A 25,671-nucleotide genomic window follows, 5' to 3' on the forward strand; every position below is an offset into this window, starting at 1 on the left:
CCTCAGGTTAGAAATGAAAAACGATTGAAGTAGAAGGCTGGATGCGGCACATCGCCGGTCTGCGAGGTCACGAACGCATCTGGAGAAACTGCATCGTCTAAGAGCGTAACAGCTTTAAATCCTGCGGTTGGTCTCAGAGAGGAGTATTTTAAAATGTTTTGGCTATTGTAATCTGTGTAACCCTTCTCTGTCTAACTTTAAATTTCAAGTTGGATGGTTCTCCTCCTCCTCCTTCTCCTGCTGTGCTAATGCAGCTATGAGCTCATTTGACGTTTGACAACTGTTGGCAGGATAAAAGCCAGGAATAAGTGTCCTTTCACCTTTCACAGGCACTTCAGTACTTCAACACTTACACTGGGAAATGGTGTGAGATAAATGTTTACGCTCTCTTAGCATTAGGCTGTATTGATTTATTATCACAGGGCTGCATCTTTTACAGAGCGGCCAACCCTAAATCTCAGACATTTACTGCTTAACCACAACAAAGTAGCCTGACGCACGGGCCGCACGATGAAATGAGAACGATTGGAGTTTTTAGAGCAGTCGATCGACATGTAAAGGCTAGATTCATTTGAATGAATTCATTTTGTTTCTTTGACAACTCCAGATCCCAGTCAGCAGCTCCATTGTTCCCGATAATAACCTCACTCCTGCTTTATCCATTTATGGACTGCAGCTTTTTTCTCTTCATGGTGCCCTTTTGGGATACAGTGTTTTGAATTCCCTCGGTGAGTTGGCTGGGTCCACTCTCTGTCCCTGATCATGTAAACACTGTGCTTTTTTTTTTTTTTTTTTCCATAGGGACTAGAACAAACATCTGACCATCAATCCGGGCTCTGCTGCCTGAGCGTCCTGGCAGACCACTTCATCTCCATCCACTTCGGGCAAAGGAGCCAGTGCCGTCGTTTGCGTCTGTTATGTGCATAAGTGTCTCATTTCCAGCTGCACTGGAGTGAACCCAACAGCTGTCGTAGTGCAGCGCCAGCCTCCTGTAACACCACACTCAGTCTGCCTGCCTGAAGGTATAACCCTACCTGCGTTATTCCACCATCTCTCGGCTCGCATGCCAAGAATAAATAAATATTCAGCTCTGTGATGCAGTACCTGGCCTAATCATGTGAATGGGCCCAAATGTAAAGTCTCCTTCATCCCTCTCTGTTATAAAAATGCGCCTATAGTCATATTCACATGATTTGCCTGGATCTTTAATTCTGCAGTAACGGATGCAATCCTTTGCCATGTGTGAGAATGTTTTTCATTGAACACTGATAGTGACTCTTAAAAGTGAGACAATCAAATGTCCCTCACATCTGGGCTGAATTTCCTGCAGCTAGCCAACACCAGATAACGTCAGGTCAATTAGTTTCTAATCCAAAATCCTGGAATTCGTTAAGAAATTGTTTAAAACTTATATTTAATAATCCTCGTCCTGATAAAGGATATGGAAAACAGGCTTAACATGGGAACAGCTTATCTGCTGTTGTCACTGCCTGCCCACCAGGAGCGGACATTTCTGAGACCCTGGCATGCACATCGAATAAAGAGGTATTTTTCCATTGCAGGAGAGGTGCTTTTTCTTTTAAAAACGTGTGAAGCGTGTGTTGTAGTAAAGGTTCTACAGAGACGTAGCCGTTCGGTTTTCCATCATAACCTGATGTTCATACTGAATAGATTTGTGCTGCATACTGTAAATGTCCCAGCTGCACTTAATAGAAACCATGCATCATACACAGACAATAGCCTAGAGATAAACTCACATAAAGGTGTGCCTGAACGCACCGCAGAAACCCCTTATTTACTAAACCTTCTTCTTCTCAGCACCACTTCCACAGTCATATTTTTAGAGACTGCTAAACATTATGACATTAGTCAGGTGTTGCCATATAATACTTCACTGCACGTGAAAAGGCAAAGTATGGCTGCCTGACAATGTTAAAACAATAAAACTGTTTATTATTCCAGCGTGCCACGAGTAAGAGTGCAGAAAACCAAACTGTGAGAGCTGGTCTTTATTTTCAGAATTTGAGCTACTCCAAGTTTAATGTTTAAAACGATAATAAAGTCACTGAAGATGCCAAATGTGGGGAAATAAAAAGTTGAGCTATTTCCCTCCCAGTTGGAGTAGAATACTACAAAATGATACCTCAAATCTGTCCTCGAGCATAGCAGTCAGGTAGCTGGACTTTCTGCCTCTGCTGAAGATGCTGCAAAGCGTTATCGTCTTTCCACTGACTTGTGTGATAGGAACCAGAAATAAGCTCTATGTACTTCAAACTGTCTTCTCTTCTCTGTGAAAACTGTTTAAAGAGTCAGTGTGCAATCTAATGAGCTATGTCAGCCAAAAGAAATAAACAAATCTCATTTTTGAGTAAGCGCTCGTGAACACTGTGTACACTACCTTTCCGATCTCTCTGCACAGATTAAGACTTCTTCTTTCAAGGCAGTGGATGTAGACTGAAATGTTTCAGTGCCATAACAGAGAGATATCTTTCATCTAATATTAGTATGTGACGAAAGACAGCATTTTAATTTTAATTGCCCAACATTGACATTAAATGAATAATAGTTTTTAGATATTGCATTTAATTAAACTAGTGACTAACTTGTTGTTGTGCAATAGTGATGAAAACACGTGCAGCTGACCACTCCCAACATGAGTAAGATTTGATGGCACAGTGGTGAGGGTCAGTGAGCAGGGTGATTTCCACAGGAAAACAAACACTTGTAAAAAGCCCTTCAATGCATTTCCACTACTTCACTGCCACCTGCTGGCACAAGCTAGAAGTGTCTCATAAATTAAAAAAACAACATTTCATCATACTCAAAATTTCACATTATCGTCTCCAAATGTCGACATAAAAGCCTTGAGTTTCAAGTTATTTTCTCAGTGCCTTAAGATTTTGAGATAATTAAATTTTGACTTATGGCTAGTTTGTGATTTTTTTTTTCAGTAGTGAAAACAAGTTTACATACAACCCAGTTCAATAATAGCTCTAAAACCTTTATAATAGCCCCTAGCAAGGGCGAAATCTTGTGGGAGAAAAAACACACGCCCTTTTAAAGGAGCACAACAAACACCTTTAATGCTCCATCGTTAAAATAATGGCAATCAATTTTTTTCACCATGTCCTGAAATACGTTTTTTCTCTGAAACTGGATTTTTAAAAATCAATTTCACTGCTTTGTTTTGGTCTCACGCAGACATGTAGCTCTCTTCTTTCTTTCTTTCTTTTTTTTTTATCTCTACCTTCACACGTTGCAGCACGGTGGCACGGTGGTTAGCACTGTTGCCGCACAGCAAGAAGGTCCTGAGTTCAATTCCACCATCAGGCCGGGGTCTTTCTGTGTGGAGTTTGCATGTTCTCCCCGTGTTTGCGTGGGTTCTCTCCGGGTACTCCGGCTTCCTCCCACCGTCCAAAGATGCATGCAGCTTGTGGGGATAGGTTAATTGGATAATCCAAATTGCCACTAGGTGTGAATGTGTGAATGAATGTGAGTGTGAATGGTTGTCTGTCCCTGTGTGTTGGCCCTGCGACAGACTGGCGACCTGTCCAGGGTGTACCCTGCCTCTCGCCCTATGACAGCTGGGATAGGCTCCAGCACCCCCCGCGACCCTGAAAAGGATAAGCGGAAGAGAATGGATGGATGGAAAAAAATCCTGCGGCCCTGACGACCCTGATTAGGATAAGCGGAAGTGAATGGATGGATGACTGTAGTAATCAAGTGTACCACTAGGGGGTGCTAATAGCTTAATTTAAGAAACGCTGCATTGAAGAATGATAATAAAATGCTTTAAAAAAAGGTGTTCAACTCTTTGGAGAAACTGCAATTAAAAAAAAGAAGACAGAACATACGTGAATCCTTCACATATTTTTTTTTATTACAACCCCATAGTTAAATGCATTTATGGGGATTTTGAATTTTCTGTCATTACAAAAAACATTTTAAAACCACAAGAACATAACAGATGTTTTTGGTAGAGATAAAAACTGCAAAATTATGATTCTGATTAAAAACATTTTTGTTGTTGAATGAACAAAATGGACTCACGAAACTATAAAATTCATACTTATTTCTGTATATCTGTCTGGACAGGAAAGTCTAACTATGACAGTGTGTGCAAATTCATGTTAAAACTAATCTGACATGACCCATAATTAATGAAACAAAACTAATTTGAACTAGTAATTTATGGTGACATAGTTGCAGTAATTTACTGAAACGTGAATAAAAATGGAAATACAGTATAGCAACTTATCCATAATTTATTTTAGCCCTGCCACTTCTTCTTTGGTCCTCCACTTGTCCAGTGTCCTCATATTTTTTAAGGACACACTGCAAAAGATGCTAAGTTTAATTTCGTTGGTGCAAAAACTATTTTATGCCTGTAAAGCTTTGTTATCTTTGACATTTTTTGTAGATTCAACTAAAGGAAAGTGAACAAATTCCCTTTTATTGCAGCGAACTGCTAGTAAAAAATTGGCTATATATACAATTTAAAAATAGCTTCTGTTATATGTATACACAATAAAAGTTCATATTGTGTGGCTAAAATGGAGGCCCAGTGATGGTGCCTTTTATCCTTGAATGATTCATAGGTCAGTGTTACGTGGCTTAAGAAACAACAACAAAAACATTCATCTTTGTATGGTATAAGGACTGGACTGGAAATCGGAAAAAAAATGAAAAAGCAGCCAATGTCCACAGAAAAACTTTGAAAGGCTCTTTTTTTCATAATGGTTATTTTATGGGTTTTACACTGAGATGACAGCTGAGTAAATTTCGTTGTATCCGTTTTATTTTGCGTGCACAGACACTAAAGTGTTTATTAATGGTAATAGTAGTGGTAGTAGTAGTAGTCAGGGTCATTATAGTTTTGTAATTTCTAATTAGTCTTTATTTTTATTTCATTTGGACTTTAATTGAGGTCAGTTAGTTTTCATATTGGGTTCCCTTGTTTCAGTTCAGTTTTTATGTTTTGAAAATGTTTATTTTAGTTTCTATTACTTTCTCAAGTCTCCATTAGTTATTATTGTATATTGAGCACAGATAACAACAAAGTAACAAACACTTAGGCAAAGGATTTTTTGATAAGTTTGCAAAATTGTTTCAGTTAGTTTTAATTTTAAATAATTTTAAATATTTTTTATTTTTTTCTCAAAGGGCTAGTATTTATATTTATTTTATCTATCTAAAAAGTAATATTTTCACTCCTGGTTTTTAATTTACTTGTAGTTAGCTATATTGACCTTGGTAATAGTAGTAGTAGTAAGCCTGGGGAGCTATTGCTCCAGAACACTTTAAAAAATTACAATAAAATATTTTTTCTTGGCTCCTCGGATAGACTGGCGGCTGCTGCAATGTCCTCTGATAATAGGTAATTGAAAAATGACTGAATTCTTTCTTCGGTGGGATGAAGGTAGTTGCGACCCTTTCCACCCGTGTTGGAGGAGTAAAGCTGATAGTCCAGCCCAGCAAAGCAGAACACTGTGACATTATTAAGCCCATAAAGCCGCCTCTGTCAGCGGCCCTCCTCCACTCACTGCAGTGTTGTCCCGCAGCCCGTAAACACGCTACAGTCTGCTGCGCTCTCATCTCCTTCCGTCCTACGTAACCCGCTAAGCCCCGCCCCCGGCCTGTCTCTCACGCACCAGTTACGTCTGACCGTAAAAAATAGAAACTTCCAAGATGGCCGAGTCCGTGGACTCCATGCATTTCGCAGCAAACAGCAAAACAAATTCCCCTAAACCCCTGATAGCTAAGCGACCGCCGGAGAGTCGTCCGCAGTCTTCCAGCGACATTTTCCCACCGCCCCCAAAGAAGGTCCGGGTGGAGGAGAAGGGCCTGAAGCACAGGAAACTGAACGGAGAGGTGTGCGCAGGGGAAAAACACAACGGGAAGCAGAGTTGTGGGAGCCCAGCGAAATGGAGTTTCGGCCCGGCCAAGGCGAGCCACTCCACCGCCGCCGCAGTGCCCGCCACCCCTGTCCGGAAAATATTCAAAATCAGCAACTTCCTCGCGTCGCCCCACAAAGTAAAAAAAGCGAAAGAGAAGCGACACAAGGAGAAGAGCAGCGAAGCGCAGCAGAGCCCGGGCGCTGCTGTGGAGAGAGTGAGCCCAGCTAGCTGCCATACAAAGCCCGAGAACGGCGACGTGAAAATGCTACAGAGAGGTAGGAGAGCCCAGCCGGGCTGCCCTGTTTGAACCGTGTTCACACACTTTATGGGCAAATTAAAACCCACCCGCGAAGCAGTACTGGTCATAAAAACACATTTTAGACATTATTACATAATTTACTGTAGCTCGGGCCCAGTGTTTATTGGGCCCAGATGGTGATATATAAACACACACGTGGAGCTGTTTGTCCGTCACTTATGTCTCCCAGCATGGATGCAGCAGCATTTCACCTCGCTGTCCTCTCTCGTTTCCCCTCCTCAGATGATCAGGTGAAGGAGAAAGACAGGGAGAAGAAGAAGGAAAAGAATAAAGAGTGGAAAAATCACAAACTGCCACCTGTCCACGAGATTGCCAGAGAAAACGGAGAAGTGGTTTCTCCGCAGAAAGGTAGTAATAAAATCCAGCATTGGGCAGGGGAGCTGAAAGTGAGAAACTACAGCACCGATTGTTTTTTGGGGGGATAATTTCAGGTTATTTCAAGCCCTTAAACATGTTTTGTATTTCAAATGTAAAAGCAGGTGGCTTCCATGTGACTAAATGCATTATTTTAGATATTATGCCAGAATTTTGGAAGTGTTTTCAGTTTTAAAAGGAAGTAAATGTCCTAAATGCAATGTAGAAACATGGAAATATAACACAGCAGAGCAAATGAACTCACCTTTGAAGAGTTGCCAAAAGATCAGCTGTTTCAAAGTAAACTTTACTCGTAATATCAGTTTAGCTAGAGATTACAGGCTGCAAAAGCTGCTTGTTATTTTAAACACGATCTTGTCTGTATGACAGAGTCTAAGGAGAAGCCCAAGGCTGGTTCTGAGGAAGACCTCCTTCTGAAGAAGCTCAAGAAGAAGAAGAAAAAGAAGCACAAAGATGGCGAGCGGACGAAGGAGAGGCAAGGCAGACCCAAAATGTACCACCGCTCGTGCCAGACTGTGTGTTCAGGGGTGTCCCTGGGTCTGCCGGAGTTGCTCAATCAGATTAACGTGAACAGCGACAGCAGCAGTCTCAACCACAGTGCCGCACAACACCACCAGGATGCTGCTGTTTCTGCGGCTACCTCCACCTCCATCTCCTCCATGGTCAGAGAGAGGCTCAGCTACAGCTCCCCGCTGCACTGCAGCCCGGCCCCGGGCACGGCTGGCCTGGAGTTCAGACGTCTGATTCACATCGAGCAGCAGGCCAACGGAGGTGCGTCTGTGGTGCACGCCTACAACGAGGAGCTGGCCTGCCTTTCTCCGGCAGAGATGCAGCGCTTCGCCGATGAATTTGTGACCCTGTCGTTCAGCGATGACGAGGCCCAGGCAGCGTGTTTCGTGATGGGAATCATCCACGGAGCTGCGTCCTACCTCCCAGACTTCCTGGACTACTTCTCCTACAAGTTCCCCAACGCACCGGTGAAAATGGAGGTGCTCGGGAAGAAGGACATAGAGACGACCACCATGGCCAACTTCCATTCTCAGGTGAGAATGAGTTTTGGTTTTTAATTTTAGTTTCTGTGCTGGAAAGCATGAAAAGGAGAGGATGCTCAAGTGTCTGCTTTGATACTGTAAAGTGTCACTTTGTAGTCTGGAGGCGTGAGCAGCTCAGACTCTAACAGTGACAGGCTGAAACACCACTTCAACAGTCTTTGTTCGCACTGTTACCGGGTAGAGCTTTTCGGGACTCGTGCTGTCAGAGGGTTTCTGTCTTCAAGTGGTCTCATTGAGCTGTGAGCGCGAATGGTGTGTGTCTTGAAAACCTCTTCAAGGGCACCTTCAGGTGGACTCACACCTTTAGTTCAGGTGCTTGAAGAGAACAGGAAAAAAAAGGTTATAGCAGTGTTTCAGATACTTATATTTTTCCTGAGGTGTCAGGTAAACACAACTCTTAACTTTTGCTTTCTTCTGGCTGAATTTCAGCAGATCATAGGTCATGTTGTTATCAGTTTACTTAGCAGGTTTCCTTTTGGTTTTGTTCTAGATTCCTTTTTACTCAGATGATTCAAAATTGACAAGATGTAAACAGATCAGACATTTTTTTGCACAGCATTTGTTGTGAATCAGACACTTAAGCATTTTCTACAGTCAGTCAAAAAAAAAAGTTTCTTACAGGAAGTGTTTTCTTTTTAAATTATTAAACTTGTAAGCTGCATCACTTTGCATAAGAAGTGTCCACCTACCCATGGCCAGAATTTCATGGTAGCAACAACAAGATTGGATGGAAATATAAATGAGGACAGCTGAGCTTTTGCCTGGTGGATGTAGTCAATAGAAAGAAAATACTTCCTATAAGAAATAGCTCAAAACAGTGTTTGCTCAGGTAGGCGATTTCCATTTTGTTATATTCAAGGCAGATATCTCCAAATATATTTCCAAGCACTACAGACCAGAGCAAAAAAAATATGTATGTGTGATTTTTGGCATGAATTGCTCCTTTAAAACATGGTCCATGCATTAGAATAAATTAACTCTTAATTTGAGTTTCAGGTGTCTGAAGAAGTGCCAGGACCTAACTTTTCATTTTATCAGTAATCGGTCTGCATCTGTTTTTACTGACAGTGTCTTAGTGAAGAAATCATGAGTTAAAGGACATCCAGCTCATATTCAGCCATCGGTTTAACATGCTCGCAGAATTTTGGCGAATCAATTTAGGTCAAGAAAAATAAAAATTATTCATGCCAGAGACCCCTCGCTGGGAAGAAAATTAATCCAAGGGCTCTCTCTCCTTCGCTCTCGCTTTCTCGATTGGACTGATATTCCAAGTGCTTTGTAATCAGATATTGCTTCTGCTTGTCTGGCATCATGACTTTAACATAAGGCAGATGGTGCATTTCATCCTGTTGCTAGACTCACTAAAACCAAACTTTGTGCAACTGTCAGCAGATTTTCCCGATTTATCTCCTTTGGGATTAATGTTGCTTTATGATATGGATCCTGGAACAGAGTTATCACACAGTATTGTGCAAAAATATTGAGCCAGCCCCCACTTCTTTGTATTTTGCTTTAAAGGAGCCAGATTTTCTTGTAATCTTTAAAGTGGTCTTCAGCAATAGTTCTCCATGGTTTCCAAAGGTCTTTTTAGTTGAATCAAATGAGAAATTTTCTCAAATTTTGAAATGTCAAAGATAACACAGTTTGACAGGTGTAAAATTGTATTTTTGGAACAATGTGATTCCCAAAGCTGAAAACTTTGGAGAAACGCCTCTGAGGTATGCCAGACTTTTGGCTCATATGTATGGAGGAGGCGAGATGTACAAAACGAGTATCTACAGCCATCTATAATACATGGTGGAGGCTTTGTCATGGTGTTGGGGATCTTGTAAACATAGACCTATGAATGCAGAAAAGTACCTTGAGATTTTGATCCACTCTGCAATACCATCTGGAAAGCCTCTGATTGCCAAGGCTTCATTTTTCAGCATGACAGTGATCCAAAACTCTCTGACAGTGCAGAAAAAGCATACATGGGATAGCAAAACGCACACAACGAGTCATGGATTGGCCTCCCCAGAGTCCAGACCTCAATTGGAGCAGTTTGGGATTATCAGCAAACTCTGTTTTTGCCAGATATACTGTATTTCCATGCTTGTACGTGTTTTTAACAAATCGCTGCACCTGCGATGTAGCTTTATATTTTGACTTTATTTATATAATTATTCATTCATCCATTCATGTTTTCAATTCAGTTTATTTCAAGTTTATTTCCACTGTGGGTTCTCTCATCTCCGCTGAGCTTTTATTAGTTCAGTGCTAGTTTAGGCACGATGTAAAAAGTTCAGAAGGGTGCACAACACAAACACCACCAGCTGACTCGGGTGTGTTCATTCACAATGGACTCATCCGAAACTCTGGCTGATTGGGACCCACACCCAGTTTCACACCTTGGCTCAGGCGATTAGAGGATCATCAGGGGGTCCTTTTGTCCCTCTGTGGGGGGTCACTCCCACTAGGTTTATATCTGGGACTCGCCACCATTTGACCTTAGAACTGAAGAAGCTTCTCGGATGAGAGGTGAAACGTCTTCAAGTAACTTAAAGAAGTCCAGACGCTTTTCTTTGCAAGCTCCTTTGACTACGATGACCTGGATGACTGAGAACCTTCACAGACATAAGCTAAAAACTAGTTTTCAGACCCAAAGAACCAATCTAGTGACTGAAGAAAGCTAAATCATGTATTTAAGTTGACAGTTACGTGAAAATTGTATGCAGAAAAAAACTTTTTCACTCTAACGTGGGTTTTATTCATCAGAAATCAGTCAAAAAATCCTCAAACAAAGAAACCGAGTAAAAGAGGAGAGAATACATTGTTTATAATATTATGGCAAAAAAAGAAAGATTTTGTCTAAGATATATGTATGTGTCTGTAAGTGACATGTGCAACAATGTAGCCCACACAACAAATTACAACATGAAAGTTCACAGTAGAGTAAGAAAACACAGAGCAACTAATAAAAATGCAAGCATGCAACATTAAATATAACACACATCAGCGTAAAGTTAATGGTCACAGATCTGGTTCTTCTTTAGCCATCATTTAAGATGAGTTTAGACTTTCTGAATGTCTTAAATCTCTAAAGGATACATATTACTGACAGTAAATTGATACATGTTATATTACCTCAGTGGTGTCAGTTGTAAAACTGTGTTAAAACTGTGCAACAATGTATTGTGGGCACTTTTGTCCTCCTGCCTTTATTTTGGTATTGCAGTAATTTGTGAAATTAATAAAACAGAGAAAATTATAACTTAAGAAATATTATAGAAATGAAATGCCTCTGGTTTCAGAACTTTGATAGCGTGATTAGAGAAAGATGTAAGTGGTTTGATAAGAGGCAGATGCCCGAGGCCAGGAGGTTATACAATATGGTGACGCCAATCTCTAAACCTGCTTACCAGCTCTTAACAGTGCTGCTCAGATTTAATTTAATTGTTTTTTATGCATTTGTCCATCGTTGTTAAACCAAAATGATTCCATTATGTTTGTTACTGGAAACACAAAGAAACTGTTTGTAAGCAGTGTACCTCCTGGTCCAAGCAATTTGTTAGTTTGGCTGCAGAAATGCAAATAAAACTGAAGTGTCAGCATGTGTTTGTAATCCATTACCTGTGTTACACACATTAATGTCATTAATATAGAAGCTAATTTGTCCTTGTGCAATACCTGCTTTAGTGTCTCAAGATGTAGGTTTAAGCCCCACTTTGAGCAGTAATAATTAAACCAGGTCACACACAGATCACCTTCAAATGCTTTAAGATCTTGAATGATACTGTTTCTTACTATTTTACTACTCTCCCTTTTAGCCATAACAATTATTTAATTAGATTATTATCCTCTGAATGTGTCAGTAATTGTTGAGCTGCTACCTCTGTGGAAATTAGAAATGAAAATTGGAAATGAGAAGCTGTTTTCTCCCCCTGATTTGAAAACAGGAATAATGAGAGCTCTTTTCTAGTGAACTGTGTAGGTGATTTTTTTTTTCTTACATACGATTAAAAAATGCTTTCAGCTGACTATAATAGAATAGGAAGCCTTTATTGTCGTTGTATTCATGGCACAGTGAGATGGTGAAGCCCCCCTGAGTAAAGTGAGCGATGTACTCGCGGCCGTGTCGCTGTCAGACATGTCGGAGTTTCTCCAGACACTAAGCTCACATGTGGGAGTAATGGATTGTAGTATTGCACGTGTTTTATTGCACGGCTTGACTTGAGAGTGCTTTGTGTCACAGACCGAGTAGACATGGGTCTACAGTTTACACTTTAGGAATCCCTGTTTTTAGATCACGGTTTATGATGTGACTTATTCTGGGCTCAAATCATTTTACATAGTTAACAAAGTGAAAAATGCATAAAAAATCTTTTAATAAAAGAAAAATGGGATACAGATTCTTGAAGGTTTTAGTGGACATGGTTTTGGCTGGTGAGAACATGTTTTAGGGGAACATTTGGTCTGTTTAGCTATTACACGTTCCCTCATTGCAAATCTTTGCACATTATGCTGAACATTTTTTTTAAACATTTAACACATGTACCTGTAAATGAATAAAAACTCAAATCGTCTAACTCCTGTTGCCTCGGTTATCACATCTCCGCTTTGTGGTGTGATGCATGGAGATGTACTTCTATAATATGCTGTTTTATGCATTTCCATTTATTTTCTGTGGTTGGTAAGACAACAGCAGAGGAGAGATGACAGGAAATGGGTGAAAAGTCCTTTGCTGGTTACAAGCTAGGGTCATTTAGTTAATGGTTTGCGCCTCGACATTGAAACCGCAGGGCTGCGTTAATTGATTGTAATTTCTAACGCTGTTATTCAGCCCTTGCAGGATGTTTAACTGTCTTCCCCTTTGTGTAAACACCGTTTTTCCTGGTTAATGGCCATTTGGTGGTTAACTACACCTGTATGCAAGATTAGGTCCTGTGGAGTTAAAGACGTTGAATCTGTTTTATTATTTGACAGAAATCTATGCAGTGTCCTGCCATTTCTAACTGTCTGATAAGCAGAATGACTTTTATGGTTCAGTGAATAATATTCCAATTAACAAAATAACTTTAAATAATTAATTTATCACCATGCAGCTGATTTTCCTTCAGCTCTGGGTAAAAACTTTCTATGCATAACATAGACACATGCATTGCTGATCTTCTGGGATTTTCCAACAAAACCGTCTTTAGGGCTTAGAGGATTCTTGGCACATTTTGGTCTCCTTAGTAGTAACTAAGCATTTTTTTAAAATTCCACAGCTTACCTGAGTATTGTTACTGACAATATCCAAGCCTTTATGACCACAGTGTACCCATCTGATGCCTGAACATTACAATGGATTCACTGTACTCAAATAGCCTCCATGGATCTTAATCCAGCAGAGCACCTTTGGGAAATGCAGCCAATAAACCTGCAGCAGCTGTGTGATGCTATCTTATCAATATGGACCAAAATCTGATGAACGTTTCCAGCCCCTTGTTCCAAAACCTAAAGCAGTTCTGAAGCCAAAATGAGGTCCAATCTGGTGCTAGTGAGGTGTACCTATTAAAGTGGCCAATGAGTGCATTTTTAGTGTCCTTAAGTATTACAGGAGTTATCAATAATAATGAAATACAGCAGGAAAATAAATCCACTAACAAAGAATAGCATCAAATGCAGAAAAAAAGATTGTTTGTTCCAAAAATCATGTAGAGAAAACCCAGAAAGTGCCGACTTTGTTGTGACAGAACAAATTACATTTTGGTTAAAAAAAGCCCCCCTACAATAGAAAATTAGTGCTATCGCTGTTTGGCTGTCTCAAAGAACAGAACTTAAACTCTTTGTGTGAAATGTGTGTTGGGAGATTACCTGTACTATCTCTGTGTAATGTATTTATCATATAAACATCATCTGTTTATGGTCTGTTGACATATTCTGACATATGTTTACTAAATAAACAAATCTTCTGCTCTAAAATTTCCACCAAGATGAATCCAGTTGGATCTTTTGTTAATGCAATGTGTTATCATTAAAACCTTATCACTACAAACCCTTAATGATTAGTTAGGGGTTAAAATTAGAAGTACTTGCGGTACATTACGATGCAGGAAGGAAACAAACAGCCTTGTGGCAGATTGTGACAAATGATAAAACTTTATGAAGTGCTGTACGTCATCATGTCTGCTCCATTGCATTTTGTGTTACAGATTTTTAAGTCTTCAGTCTGTCAGACTGTTTGTCCTCTTAATACTGTTTGTCTTCTTAATGAGGGCTTTATTAAGGGCAGGTGAAGTGGAAGGGTTCCTCCATTTATGTTATGAATGCATAGACTGTGTTAACCTCAGCTGCTAGATGAACATGCCTATAAAAGGTGTATATAATGTTTTAAAAGTAGGGCTGCCACTATTAGTCGACTAGTCACGATTGCGTCGACTATCAAAATCGTCGACGACTAATTTAATAGTTGACGCATCGTTTGAAGCTTTGCAAGATCCCAAAAGACGCAGGAATAAGTAGTAGGTTTTAAGAGTGTAATAACGGACTGAAACAGAAGATGGCAGCACTGCATGTACAAGGATGCCAGCTGCCGTTAAACCCCGAAGAAGAAGAAGCGGTGTCCTGTATCGTAGCTGTGTCCAAATTCAGGAACCGCATCCTCCTGTGCCCGCATTTGTAGGCCAATTACGTTACAGCGACACGACGAAGACTGTCCAAATTCGAAGACTCCGACAAATGAGCCCTTCGTTTCCCCAAATTTGAAGGATGGGTCGGATGTATACTTCGTGGCCCAACCTATCCCAGAATTCATAGCGCGGCCCTGCTCAGTTTCCAACAATGGCGGCAGCTAGTTGGTTTTAATATTACTCTTATTATTCTTTCTGGGTCACAAAATAAACGTTTAACATATTTTCAGACGAGTATGTAGCTGTGTAAACCTCAAATATCTGCTCAGTTTATCAAGACACCACATATTTTCAAAAGCGCTCCGACGTTTTCGGAGACGTCTGTTACCCACTAGCTCGATAGCTAGCCGGGGGCAATGCTCACTGCAGCCGGTGGGCAAATCGTTTTCAAACCACCGCAGTCTTTCGCTACTCAGGTTAAACATATGGAAGTCACTTAGATAAGTTAAAAATGTTATTGTTTGGCTTTTATCAGTATTTTATTTGTTCCTGAGTAAATCGGTTTGGCTGAGATTAAAGTTATAGTTTTTACACAGCTGAATAACGTCAAGCAGACAACTGATTATCAGAAGTGTGAGATGCTCGAGAATATACTCCGGTGTCCTGTTATACTTTAGATACCAAGGAGCAGACGGCTGAGTTTATTAAACTTCACCGAACAATCTGCAAATTTCATTAAAATGTAATAAACTATCATCTTGTCTTTATTTTTAGTTAGCACATATCTTAAACACTTAAAGCTGTAAACTAATGATAGTTATATAAGAGCAAATGCATGCTGGTGCAATAAGCTGTACGTTTTATGTCCAATGGATGCATGATCTGATTAGTCGACTAATTGCAAAAATAATCGGTGACTAGTCGACTATCAAAATAATCGTTTGTGGCAGCCCTACTTAAAAGCATCTTGTGCAGCAGTAAAACAGCGTGTCAGGTTAACATTTAGATTTATTATTACCTGCTGAGTCTAATCTGTGTCCTCTGCGGCGCCTCCTGCAGGTGAAGCGGACATATTCCCAGGGAACATACCGAGCTGGGGCCATGCGGCAGGTCAGTCTGGTCGGAGCTGTGGATGAAGAGGTCGGAGACTACTTTCCCGAGTTCATCAGCATGTTAGAGAAGTCTCCTTTCCTGGAGGTTTGTTTGCTTGCATCTGTATTTCTGCACAGCACTGGAGTCAGTGGCGTGTCAACATCTGTTTAACTTCTGCCTGTGAAGTGCTGCAAGGTGTTATGTAACCCGACGTTTCTCGTCCTGTGTTTGTGCAGCGGACCCTGCCCTGGGGAAATTTCTCCAGTCTGCGGCTGCAAAGCCCCACAGAGAGTGACGACGGCCCCATCATGTGGGTCAGACCTGGAGAACAGATGATACCTCTGGCAGACATGCCAAAATCACCTTTCAAAAGGAAAAGGTGTGTTCGCCCTGTCTTTAAAGCAGCTGCATTTATCTTTTAGGGGTACCTGCACATCTCGAATTTGTTGTGACTCTTGTAAATAAATGTATTTCAGGTCCACCAATGAGATAAAGAACCTGCAGTACCTTCCTAGAACCAGTGAGCCCAGAGAGATGCTGTTTGAGGACCGGACGAGAGCTCACGCTGACCACATCGGTCAGGGCTTTGAGAGGCAAACTACTGCAGCTGTCGGTGTGCTGAAGGCTGTGCGCTGTGGAGAGGAGTGAGTTCAAAGTGACATCTTCTTATGTTTTTAAGCTTATCACTTAAACATCTGTATAAGAACAGCTGTGTATTATATATTAGACTAACAGAGATGGTTACAAATTTTATGAAGGTAAAACGGCAGCAGTCAAGACAGGCAATGTAAAATACTGACATTTACAGTCAAGGTCAGCTTATTATTTGTGTGCTGTTAATTCCAAATATCATGATATTATATAATAATATGTCTACAGTAGCTTTTGCGTCTTTTTCTTTGCTGATTAGAGATTGATCACAAACGTTGTGTGTATTCTTTACAGCAGCGACACTGCTGCGCGGATCACCAAAGACGTTGTGTGTTTCCACGCAGGAGATTTTCCAGATGTGGTTATGAGGCTGCAGCTGGATCTCCACGAACCCCCACTCTCTCAGGTGGGCCGGCGTTTTTAACAGTGTCTAGGGGTACATGCCAGATATAAATAAATATTTTTTTGTCTCTCAGATCACGTCTTCTTTAAAAAGTGTGCAAATATAAATTTTAAAATGATAAAAAATAATAATTAATAGATTGCCTATATTTGCAGCCCATATCTTTCAACACACTGTATAGTAGGGGTGCAACGATACACGAAATTCACGGTTCGGTTCGATACTTTGGTGTCACGGTTCAATATTTTTTTCGATACAAAAAAAATGTTCATGCCTTTTGAATTTGTCATTTATTAAAATTATAAATATATATTTTAACTCAAAAGTACAGTTTTTAAATTTAACCCTAACCCTTGTGTAGGGCTGGGCGATATGACCCAAAATTCGTATCTCGATATTTTTTACCTAGATGGCGATATAAGATATATATCTCGATTTTTTTTTTTTTTAAAGCCATAAAGTAAGAACAAAAAGAGAGTTCTTAGTCAAAGCTGTGTCCCAGATGTCACACAGGCACTTTTATTAACATACAGCACAGATGTACATAAAATTTACTCAAAAATAAATTATGAGCATTTATTAAATAATAATGCTCCATAAATAAAAGAAAACAATGTTGTTTTTGTGCATAAAAAAAAGCTCACAATTGTGGAGTCAAAATGTAAACTAAAAGACGCTGAGCATAGTAACAAAGACAGATTTCACAGCTGCTCTGTTCCCAACTTGTACTGTGTGACTGACAGCTTTGAGTTTGAAATCCTCTTCGTAACCACGTCTCTTAACAGGTGCCATTTATGGTCCTTATACACACACAATACGGTAATATTACGTTGAAGCACAGTACGTATCTGACAAGCCATCAAGCGGTGCAGCTCCGTAGCTTACCAAAGTCGTACTAAAACATTTTTTGACAGATTGCTGAGCGCTGTGTACCACATAAAATCGGTTCATGGCCATCAAGCACAACCAGAATTCATACATAAGGCGCGCTGTCAACTTTTGAGAAAATGCAAGGATTTTAGGCTGTGCAGCACCTCTGGGCTGCATGGAGTTAGCGTGGTTAGCTAGCTAACACGTTGACGGCGTCCAGCCCCACGCACGGGTCGATGCGCAGTAACTCGTTAACGGAGATTTGCCGTGTTCATCTTGTCGCTTCCTGCAGGTAAAGCGATGGGGGAGGAGGGGGAGTTGTGTTCAGTGAAGGAGGGGCGAGGCCGAGTAACGTAAAGACAAAAGTGGACTAAAGAGAGGCAAACCTGCGGCTCCACAAGTATAGTTATGACGTAACATAGACTATATCGATATAAAGGATATTGTCACATCTTATATCTCGTATAAAAATATATCGATATTTTTTAAAAACTCGATATATCGCCCAGCTCTACCCTTGTGCGTGTTTTTTATTTTGACAGCGAATGCGCACCTGTGGACCACTTATGTGCAGCCCTGGTTATTATTTAGCTCGTCATATTGCAGCCACAGAAATTATTTTGTCCATGAAACTATAAAGCTTCACTTTCTTTTTGCCTTATAGTCTGATTTGTCATAACTTCTCCGTTTTGTGGTAAGCTTTTCTTTGGCTGTCACTTCTTCACCCTGACCTCTCTTATTTGGCTCAGCAGAACTGAAATGTATATCCTGCTGCTTTTACACACGCACTCACATAACGGTCAGCGATTCTCTGCGCGATCAACCTCTCACATGTTTAGCTGCGGGAGATTTCACTCGTCATGTTTGCGTAGTAAGCTAACGATTAATAAGACGATGTCAGAGGAATTGGTGCGCAAATTATCATCACTCACCAATCAGTGCTGTCCGAGCGATTGCAAAGTGAAAGCAAAAAAACAAGCGCAAATTCAAACGCGATTTCAATATGTCACATATTGACAGTGGCTCACCGATGCCAATGACATAATTACCCAGCTACATTTCCGAAAGAATGCAAAAGCATTGACATATATTTTTCCTTCCTACAATAGCCCGACGGGCAGGACAGAGATAGATTTTGGTAGCCCGACTGGAAAAATCGCTAGCCCCTGGACGTCGGGCTAGCGATATTGCGAGCCCTGTATCTGATTGAGGAATCATGCATCTTTGGAAAAGAGAGTTTATTACAGAGAATCAGAATCAGAAAGGGTTTTATTGCCAAATGTTGAGCGGGTTTACAACATTAGGAAATTGCTGCGGTGCTTCAGTGCAAACATACTGTTATAAATTAAGCTTAAATAGACATGAAAATAAAAATGAGAATAAGAATTAAAAGTGCTAAGTAGATAGATAGATATATACATGATATATACATGAGTGCAGGTGGTGATCAGTGCCAAACATGGAATGATGCAGAAATGGCTCTTTCCGAAATAAAAGCTATACTACAGCTTCTTCTGGGCTATATTCTCAGCAGCATATTAAACATATCAGGTCCCCATAAGGAGACTCATGTGCTAACGGCTGTCTAAATGACTCGGGTAAAGTTTGTAGCATGCATGCTTGTTGTTTTTGTACTAGGATGATGTAAATGTGCAGTCATATTCGTTGTGTTCCCACTAGTGCTTTCAGGTTAATCTCGTTGAAATGACATTAACGCCACAACATGGCAAATCTCCGTTAACGAGCTACCCCTGATTGCCCCGTGCATGGGGCTAGACGGCCAACACGTTAACGAGCTAACTGCGCTAACACACTAGTTCCCACACATGTAATTGAGCATTGCGTGGCACATCCAACATACTGTTTTACTTTAGTCCATGACGCGCTTACCTTCAGGGTCATACGTCACATGAAAACCAAAATAATTCCAAACGCCAGATCTGAATGAGGGTGGGGGAGGTTCAATTTGCCATGTTGCAAGGAGAGCTTAACTTCTGTCTCACTAGCTTGCCCTGCGCTCTTCCTTCTGACTATGCTGTCTGTGTTGAGCGCTCAGTGGATCTGCGCTCGACAGTGTAGCCTAGGCGGAGTAGTCGAACGCAGATTCACTGAGCGCTCAACACAGACAGCATCGTCAGAAGGAAAGTTGATGAAATAAATTACAAATTTTGTATTGTTCGATACATATGCGTACCGAACCGAAAGCACTGTATCGAACGGTTCAATATCGATACGAATATCGTTGCACCCCTACTGTATAGCTCATAAAATCAGCAGCAGTAATTTAAAAGGTCGTATAAATACAGAGTGCACCACCTGTTCTGCACTGAACAGCAGCCAGACTTGGTTGTTGGGCTATAAAACACATATGCTGGCTTTTTGGAATATCCCCAATTTTTCCCTCCCCGGGGCAAATGTAGATGTTTTAATTTGCTATTTCAGTGGTCTTCCTCTGGGAGAATTTAACTCCATAAATGATTAACCTGTAAAACACAATTCAGATCTTGCACTAATGGACACTGAGCATCAATAAGTCTCACCCACAGCGGAGGGGAAACAGTTCATAGCTCTCTGTTGGCTTTTTATTGTGTGACGGTGCCTCTTTGTCAGCTGTCTGCTAAAAAACCCCCACTGAAAATGACAAAAAGCTTTCTGTCAGATGGGATGCATTACTCAAAATTATAGAACCTAAAACTAGGCTTTTACAGGGAGTGCCGAATTATTAGGCAAGTTGTATTTTTGAGGAATAATTTTATTATTGAACAACAACCATGTTCTCAATGAACCCAAAAAACTCATTAATATCCAAGCTGAATGTTTGTGGAAGTAGTTTTTAGTTTTAGCTATTTTAGGGGGATATCTGTGTGTGCAGGTGACTATTACTGCGCATAATTATTAGGCAACTTAACAAAAAACAAATATATACCCATTTCAATTATTTATTTTTACCAGTGAAACCAATATAACATCTCCACATTCACAAATATACATTTCTGACATTCAAAAACAAAACAAAAACAAATCAGCGACCAATATAGCCACCTTTCTTTGCAAGGACACTCAAAAGCCTGCCATCCATGGATCCTGTCAGTGTTTTGATCTGTTCACCATCAACATTGCGTGCAGCAGCAACCACAGCCTCCCAGACACTGTTCAGACAGGTGTACTGTTTTCCCTCCTTGTAAATCTCACATTTGATGATGGACCACAGGTTCTCAATGGGGTTCAGATCAGGTGAACAAGGAGGCCATGTCATTAGTTTTTCTTCTTTTATACCCTTTCTTGCCAGCCACGCTGTGGAGTACTTGGACGTGTGTGATGGAGCATTGTCCTGCATGAAAATCATGTTTTTCTTGAAGGATGCAGACTTCTTCCTGTACCACTGCTTGAAGAAGGTGTCTTCCAGAAACTGGCAGTAGGACTGGGAGTTGAGCTTGACTCCATCCTCAACCCGAAAAGGCCCCACAAGCTCATCTTTGATGATACCAGCCCAAACCAGTACTCCACCTCCACCTTGCTGGCGTCTGAGTCGGACTGGAGCTCTCTGCCCTTTACCAATCCAGCCACGGGCCCATCCATCTGGCCCATCAAGACTCACTCTCATTTCATCAGTCCATAAAACCTTAGAAAAACCAGTCTTGAGATATTTCTTGGCCCAGTCTTGACGTTTCAGCTTGTGTGTCTTGTTCAGTGGTGGTCGTCTTTCAGCCTTTCTTACCTTGGCCATGTCTCTGAGTATTGCACACCTTGTGCTTTTGGGCACTCCAGTGATGTTGCAGCTCTGAAATATGGCCAAACTGGTGGCAAGTGGCATCTTGGCAGCTGCACGCTTGACTTTTCTCAGTTCATGGGCAGTTATTTTGCGCCTTGGTTTTTCCACACGCTTCTTGCGACCCTGTTGACTATTTTGAATGAAACGCTTGATTGTTCGATGATCACGCTTCAGAAGCTTTGCAATTTTGAGACTGCTGCATCCCTCTGCAAGATATCTCACTATTTTTGACTTTTCAGAGCCTGTCAAGTCCTTCTTTTGACCCATTTTGCCAAAGGAAAGGACGTTGCCTAATAATTATGCACACCTGATATAGGGTGTTGATGTCATTAGACCACACCCCTTCTCATTACAGAGATGCACATCACCTAATATGCTTAATTGGTAGCAGGCTTTCGAGCCTATACAGCTTGGAGTAAGACAACATGCATGAAGAGGATGATGTGGACAAAATACTCATTTTCCTAATAATTCTGCACTCCCTGTATAAGCTGCCAAACTTAAAAAACAAAAGTGTGGAGGCGACTAAAGTGGATACTGCTGATAAGACACTCACTATGCCCATGAGTGTCACTCTAAAGCTAAAAATTAACTTAAATTAACAGAAAACTAACACTCACAGGGTGCTAAACTTAGCTCTGGAATCTTAAATATTGAGCTGCTGGCAGGTATTTTGTTGGCGTTACAGCCTTCAGTTGCACCTTGTGGAGTCTAATGTTTTCCTCTTCTGCATATGACGTGTCGGCTCTGGCAATTGGCAGATGAAAGGCAGGGTGTTGCTCTTCTCTCCACCTTTAACTGTTTGGCAACTACACCAAAAATTGTATCAGTGATCGTTCACCCAAATAAGTTCATAGCAAGTTTTTTAGTGAGAAGCTCTCATGATTTGCTTCAGTTGACCAAATTAACAGCAAAACAAATCAATGAGTTTGCTTCATTTTTAGATAACAAGTTATTCCAAAATTCCGGTTCCTGAAGAAAATGGGATATGTGAGGTGGGACTAACTCACCTCACCCCTGTGCACACCAACAGAACTGTTCGTGAATATATTTGCACACTCTGGTTGTTGAGACCATATTTAAAACCCTTACATTTCATTTGTAAGTGAAAATTGAAGAGTGTGTTTCTAATCATGCTGTTTCTCCTGGTTGTGTTAAAAGCAAATGTATTCTAATATATTTGTTATGACAGCATTAAAAACTGTTAGGGGTTTTCTCAAAAAACTTTCAGAAAGAGTGCCTAATGCTGCTTTAAGTGTAAGAAAACACAGATCTGCTATCACCGCAGGCATGTTTTCACTCTCTGAGGGGTTGTTGAATATCATGTGCTCCTGTCCTTGCCTCTACAGTGTGTGCAGTGGATCGATGACGCCAAGCTGAACCAGCTCAGGAGGGAGGGGATCCGATACGCCCGTATCCAACTCTACCACAATGACATCTACTTCATCCCCAGAGGAGTTGTCCACCAATTCAAGACAGTGTCTGCTGTCTGTAGTCTGGCCTGGCATATCCGACTTAAACAGTATCACCAACATGAAGAGAAGGAGGAGGAGGAGGTGGTTAAGGAAGAGGAGACATGTTCACCAAGACAAGTAACATGTTATATTAAAAAAGAGGAGGAAGAGGAGGAGGTAGAAGCGACGGAGTGTGACCTTGCTGTAAAGGCAGTGACGAAGCTGGAGGATGAGGAGGACACGGGGAAATGGGAGGGGGCACCCCCAGACACTCCGACACAGATTTTCAATGAGGAAGAGCGAGAGAACAGAGCTGACATGAAGGAGTTGTCAGCGGCACTGTCACTACCTTTGGTCAAGAAAGAAAGAGATGAATCTGCACTCAGTCCCACACTAATTGAACCTCAAGCCGAGGAAGATGTAAAAGAGGAAGGCAAAGGAGCTGCAGACACCTGTCAGACACTGCAGATGGACCACGAGGAGGGCAACAGAGCGGATAGTGCCCCTTCAAAGCCATCACAGCAGATTAGGAAGGAAAGTGATGTGGAAGAAGAGCGGCAGCACAAAACATCAGGACAGGGCCTGAAAGAGAAAAGTAAAGAGAGTATTCTGAGCACTTATAACGCACCCCAAATCAAAAAGGACAAAGATAAAGGCAGAAGAGAGAAGGATGAAAAGGAGAGGGTGAAAGAGAAGGAGAGGAAGGAAAAGGACAGGAGTAAAGAGAAGGAAAAGGATAAAAAAGACAGGGGGAAAGACAGAGAGCGAGAGAAGGACCGGGTGAGAGAGCAAGAGAAAGTTAAGACTGAGGGAGGACGAGAGGGTTGCACAACGACGCAGATACTGCCGCAGATGAAGAAAAAAGAGGAAGAGGAACGGACGAGAGAGGGCGGTAAAACCGCCCCAACCAACCCGTCAGCTCAGAGAGACGAGAAGTGGGCCAAGGAGTGGGACTCAAAAACGCAACCCCATGTCAAGAGAGAGAAGGAGCATGACAAGGACCGGGCAAGCACGCCTGCTGCGGCTCACCCACGGCCAGACAGAGAGGAGGCTCGAGACTCCTGCACGCATAAACACAAGTCTTCCCATGGGAAGAAGGAGAAGAGTGGCCACAGGGAGGGCAAAGACGGCAGCGCGCTGGGAAAATGGGGGAGAGAAGACGGAAAAACTCACAAACCTGCGAACGTTCAGGTTAAGAAAGAAGTAAAGAAGGACAGAGATGTCAGCAGCAAAGAAGAGAAGAAGAAACCTGCTTCTGGTCCTGCCCAACTAGAACACAAACAACCACGGACACTGGTCACCTTTGACCTTTTTAAACCCATGGAGGCCCATCAAACTTTGGCTCTTTCCTTCACGGACAGTAGACCCAAGAGCCACCATCACAGTGACTCTCGAGGCTCCTCGTCTAAGCCTGCATCTGACAGTCGGACTGTTGCGCTCTGTAAAGGACCAAAAGTAAAGGACTCGGTGCCGGGTAAGCCCGGGTCAGCGCTACAGGATACAGCGGCAGTACAGCAGCACTTATTAAAACAGCCCCTGAAAACACACACCCCCCAAACACAGAAAGACTTCTTAATATGAATGTCTAGATGTCTAGTCTGCTTTTCTTTTCCTTTTTTCTTTTTACTGTACAATTTGCGCCAAGGCTTTGGTAAAATATTTCAAAGTGCATCCTTACTTCAGATACCACAAAAGTGAGCGAAAGCTGCTTTGACATTGCCAGACCTCCTGTGACGCAGTGAAACGAGGGTGCGCTCTGCAGGTATTTTAACAAGGTCTAAGAATGTAAGCTAAGTAGCTCACTTCACGTTTGTTAGCAGATGTACGTAGGCTTTATATAAAATGTTATGTGACCCCGTGTGTCAGTGCCTGTGCACTACTTAGCTTCGCTCTTAAAGCACCTATTTTAGGTACTGGTCTCGCCAGTCTGAAAACAACCATCCGTACTCCCCTGCTGTAAGAACGACCTTTGTTCAGTGTTTGAGACATCAAGGAGATCCCTGTGATCTCTCTCAAATCATCTGTTTATCGTTGCTCATGCCGATTTGGAGGTTTGTTATTTTTAAACCTTCATATCAGAGCAAGTAGTTGTTTTCAGACTGGACTGTTGGACTCACACAGGGCTGTAAATGATACTGTATGTACCAAAACTGTACAGTATAGATGTTATTAGCACCAATGTGAGAAAATGTATACAGAAATTGCATATATTTTTTGTAAGACAGGTTTTATTTTCCATAGAACTTATTTATATCATTTACTGTCTGTTTTTATTTGAAACCGATGTATGTGAAAATTCTGTTGTAAATACATTTTATTTCCTAAGAATTGGTAGTGTGATTTATACTCTGATCAGAACCTCTCAATAAATGGTTCAAAATGTTGACTTGGTCAGCGTTAAAAGTCTCGCCTGTGTTTTGTATCAATGAGGTCACAGTCATTTGCCTTTCTGGCTGCTGGGTCAGGCATGCAAAGCAACAGTCAGGGCACAAGGCAGGTAAAGAAGAATGTGGAGGCAGGGGTGGGGCAGAAGGATATTATGATAGTAGTTAGACCTGTTATAATGGTTTGGAGATGGTTTTGCTACATAAAGTCAAGAGAAGAGGTGAAGATGCTTGTGTTTTCACTGGGAGCAACCAGGACAGGATTACAAATGAGTAGTTTGTGTGAGAGGGCAGGATGATAGGTATAGGGTGAGATGGAGGCAGATGATCCACTGTAGGGACCCCTAAAGGAAGGGGCAAAAAGAAACCTCAGATTATGGCAGGATGTATTCCAAATATGCTGTGAGTGTGAACTCTAAGCCCCTCCCACCAGAGAAAAACAGTAAAAATAAGTCGCTGCTTGCTTTTGGCTCCATGTTGAGCAAAACTTGACTGGATCCTAGAAGAGGTGGTACTGTGGTGTTGTAGTCCAGGAGGAATCCCAAATGCGGATAAATTGAAGGGTTACATCAGGAAAAATCTATGCCAAATCAAACATGAGAATCCCAACTTCTTGGAGCATAAGGAAGCAGTACCTTCTTAACTTTAATTTTTATTTTCTCATCTAATACACCCTCCTGACCTGGAAATCAGTATGCCGTGCTGCAGGATCTCTAGGTTCCTGAAAATGCATCTGGAGCATAGGTTTGCTGGACAAGTTACAATAAAGGATACAAAGGTGTATAAGAGGAGTGTGACACACAGCTAGT

At 41.4% G+C, this 25,671-nt stretch overlaps 1 protein-coding gene across 1 annotated transcript; it reads left to right on the forward strand.

Moving 5' to 3' along the window:
* Positions 1–5,628: 5,628 nt before the first annotated feature.
* Positions 5,629–24,864, forward strand: LOC146664728 (lysine-specific demethylase RSBN1L-like). Its single transcript, XM_085411953.1, has 8 exons — positions 5,629–6,172; positions 6,439–6,564; positions 6,961–7,634; positions 15,296–15,433; positions 15,565–15,707; positions 15,805–15,972; positions 16,274–16,385; positions 22,374–24,864. The coding sequence occupies exons 1-8, from the start codon at positions 5,689–5,691 to the stop codon at positions 24,057–24,059; spliced, it is 3,531 nt and encodes a 1,176-aa protein (XP_085268079.1). The 5' UTR covers positions 5,629–5,688; the 3' UTR covers positions 24,060–24,864.
* Positions 24,865–25,671: the final 807 nt, after the last annotated feature.

This window comes from Rhamphochromis longiceps, linkage group LG7 (genome assembly GCF_057381845.1).
Source record: "Rhamphochromis longiceps isolate RC_006_pf linkage group LG7, R_longiceps_female_GT1.1, whole genome shotgun sequence".
NCBI classification, from domain to species: Eukaryota; Metazoa; Chordata; class Actinopteri; order Cichliformes; family Cichlidae; genus Rhamphochromis; species Rhamphochromis longiceps.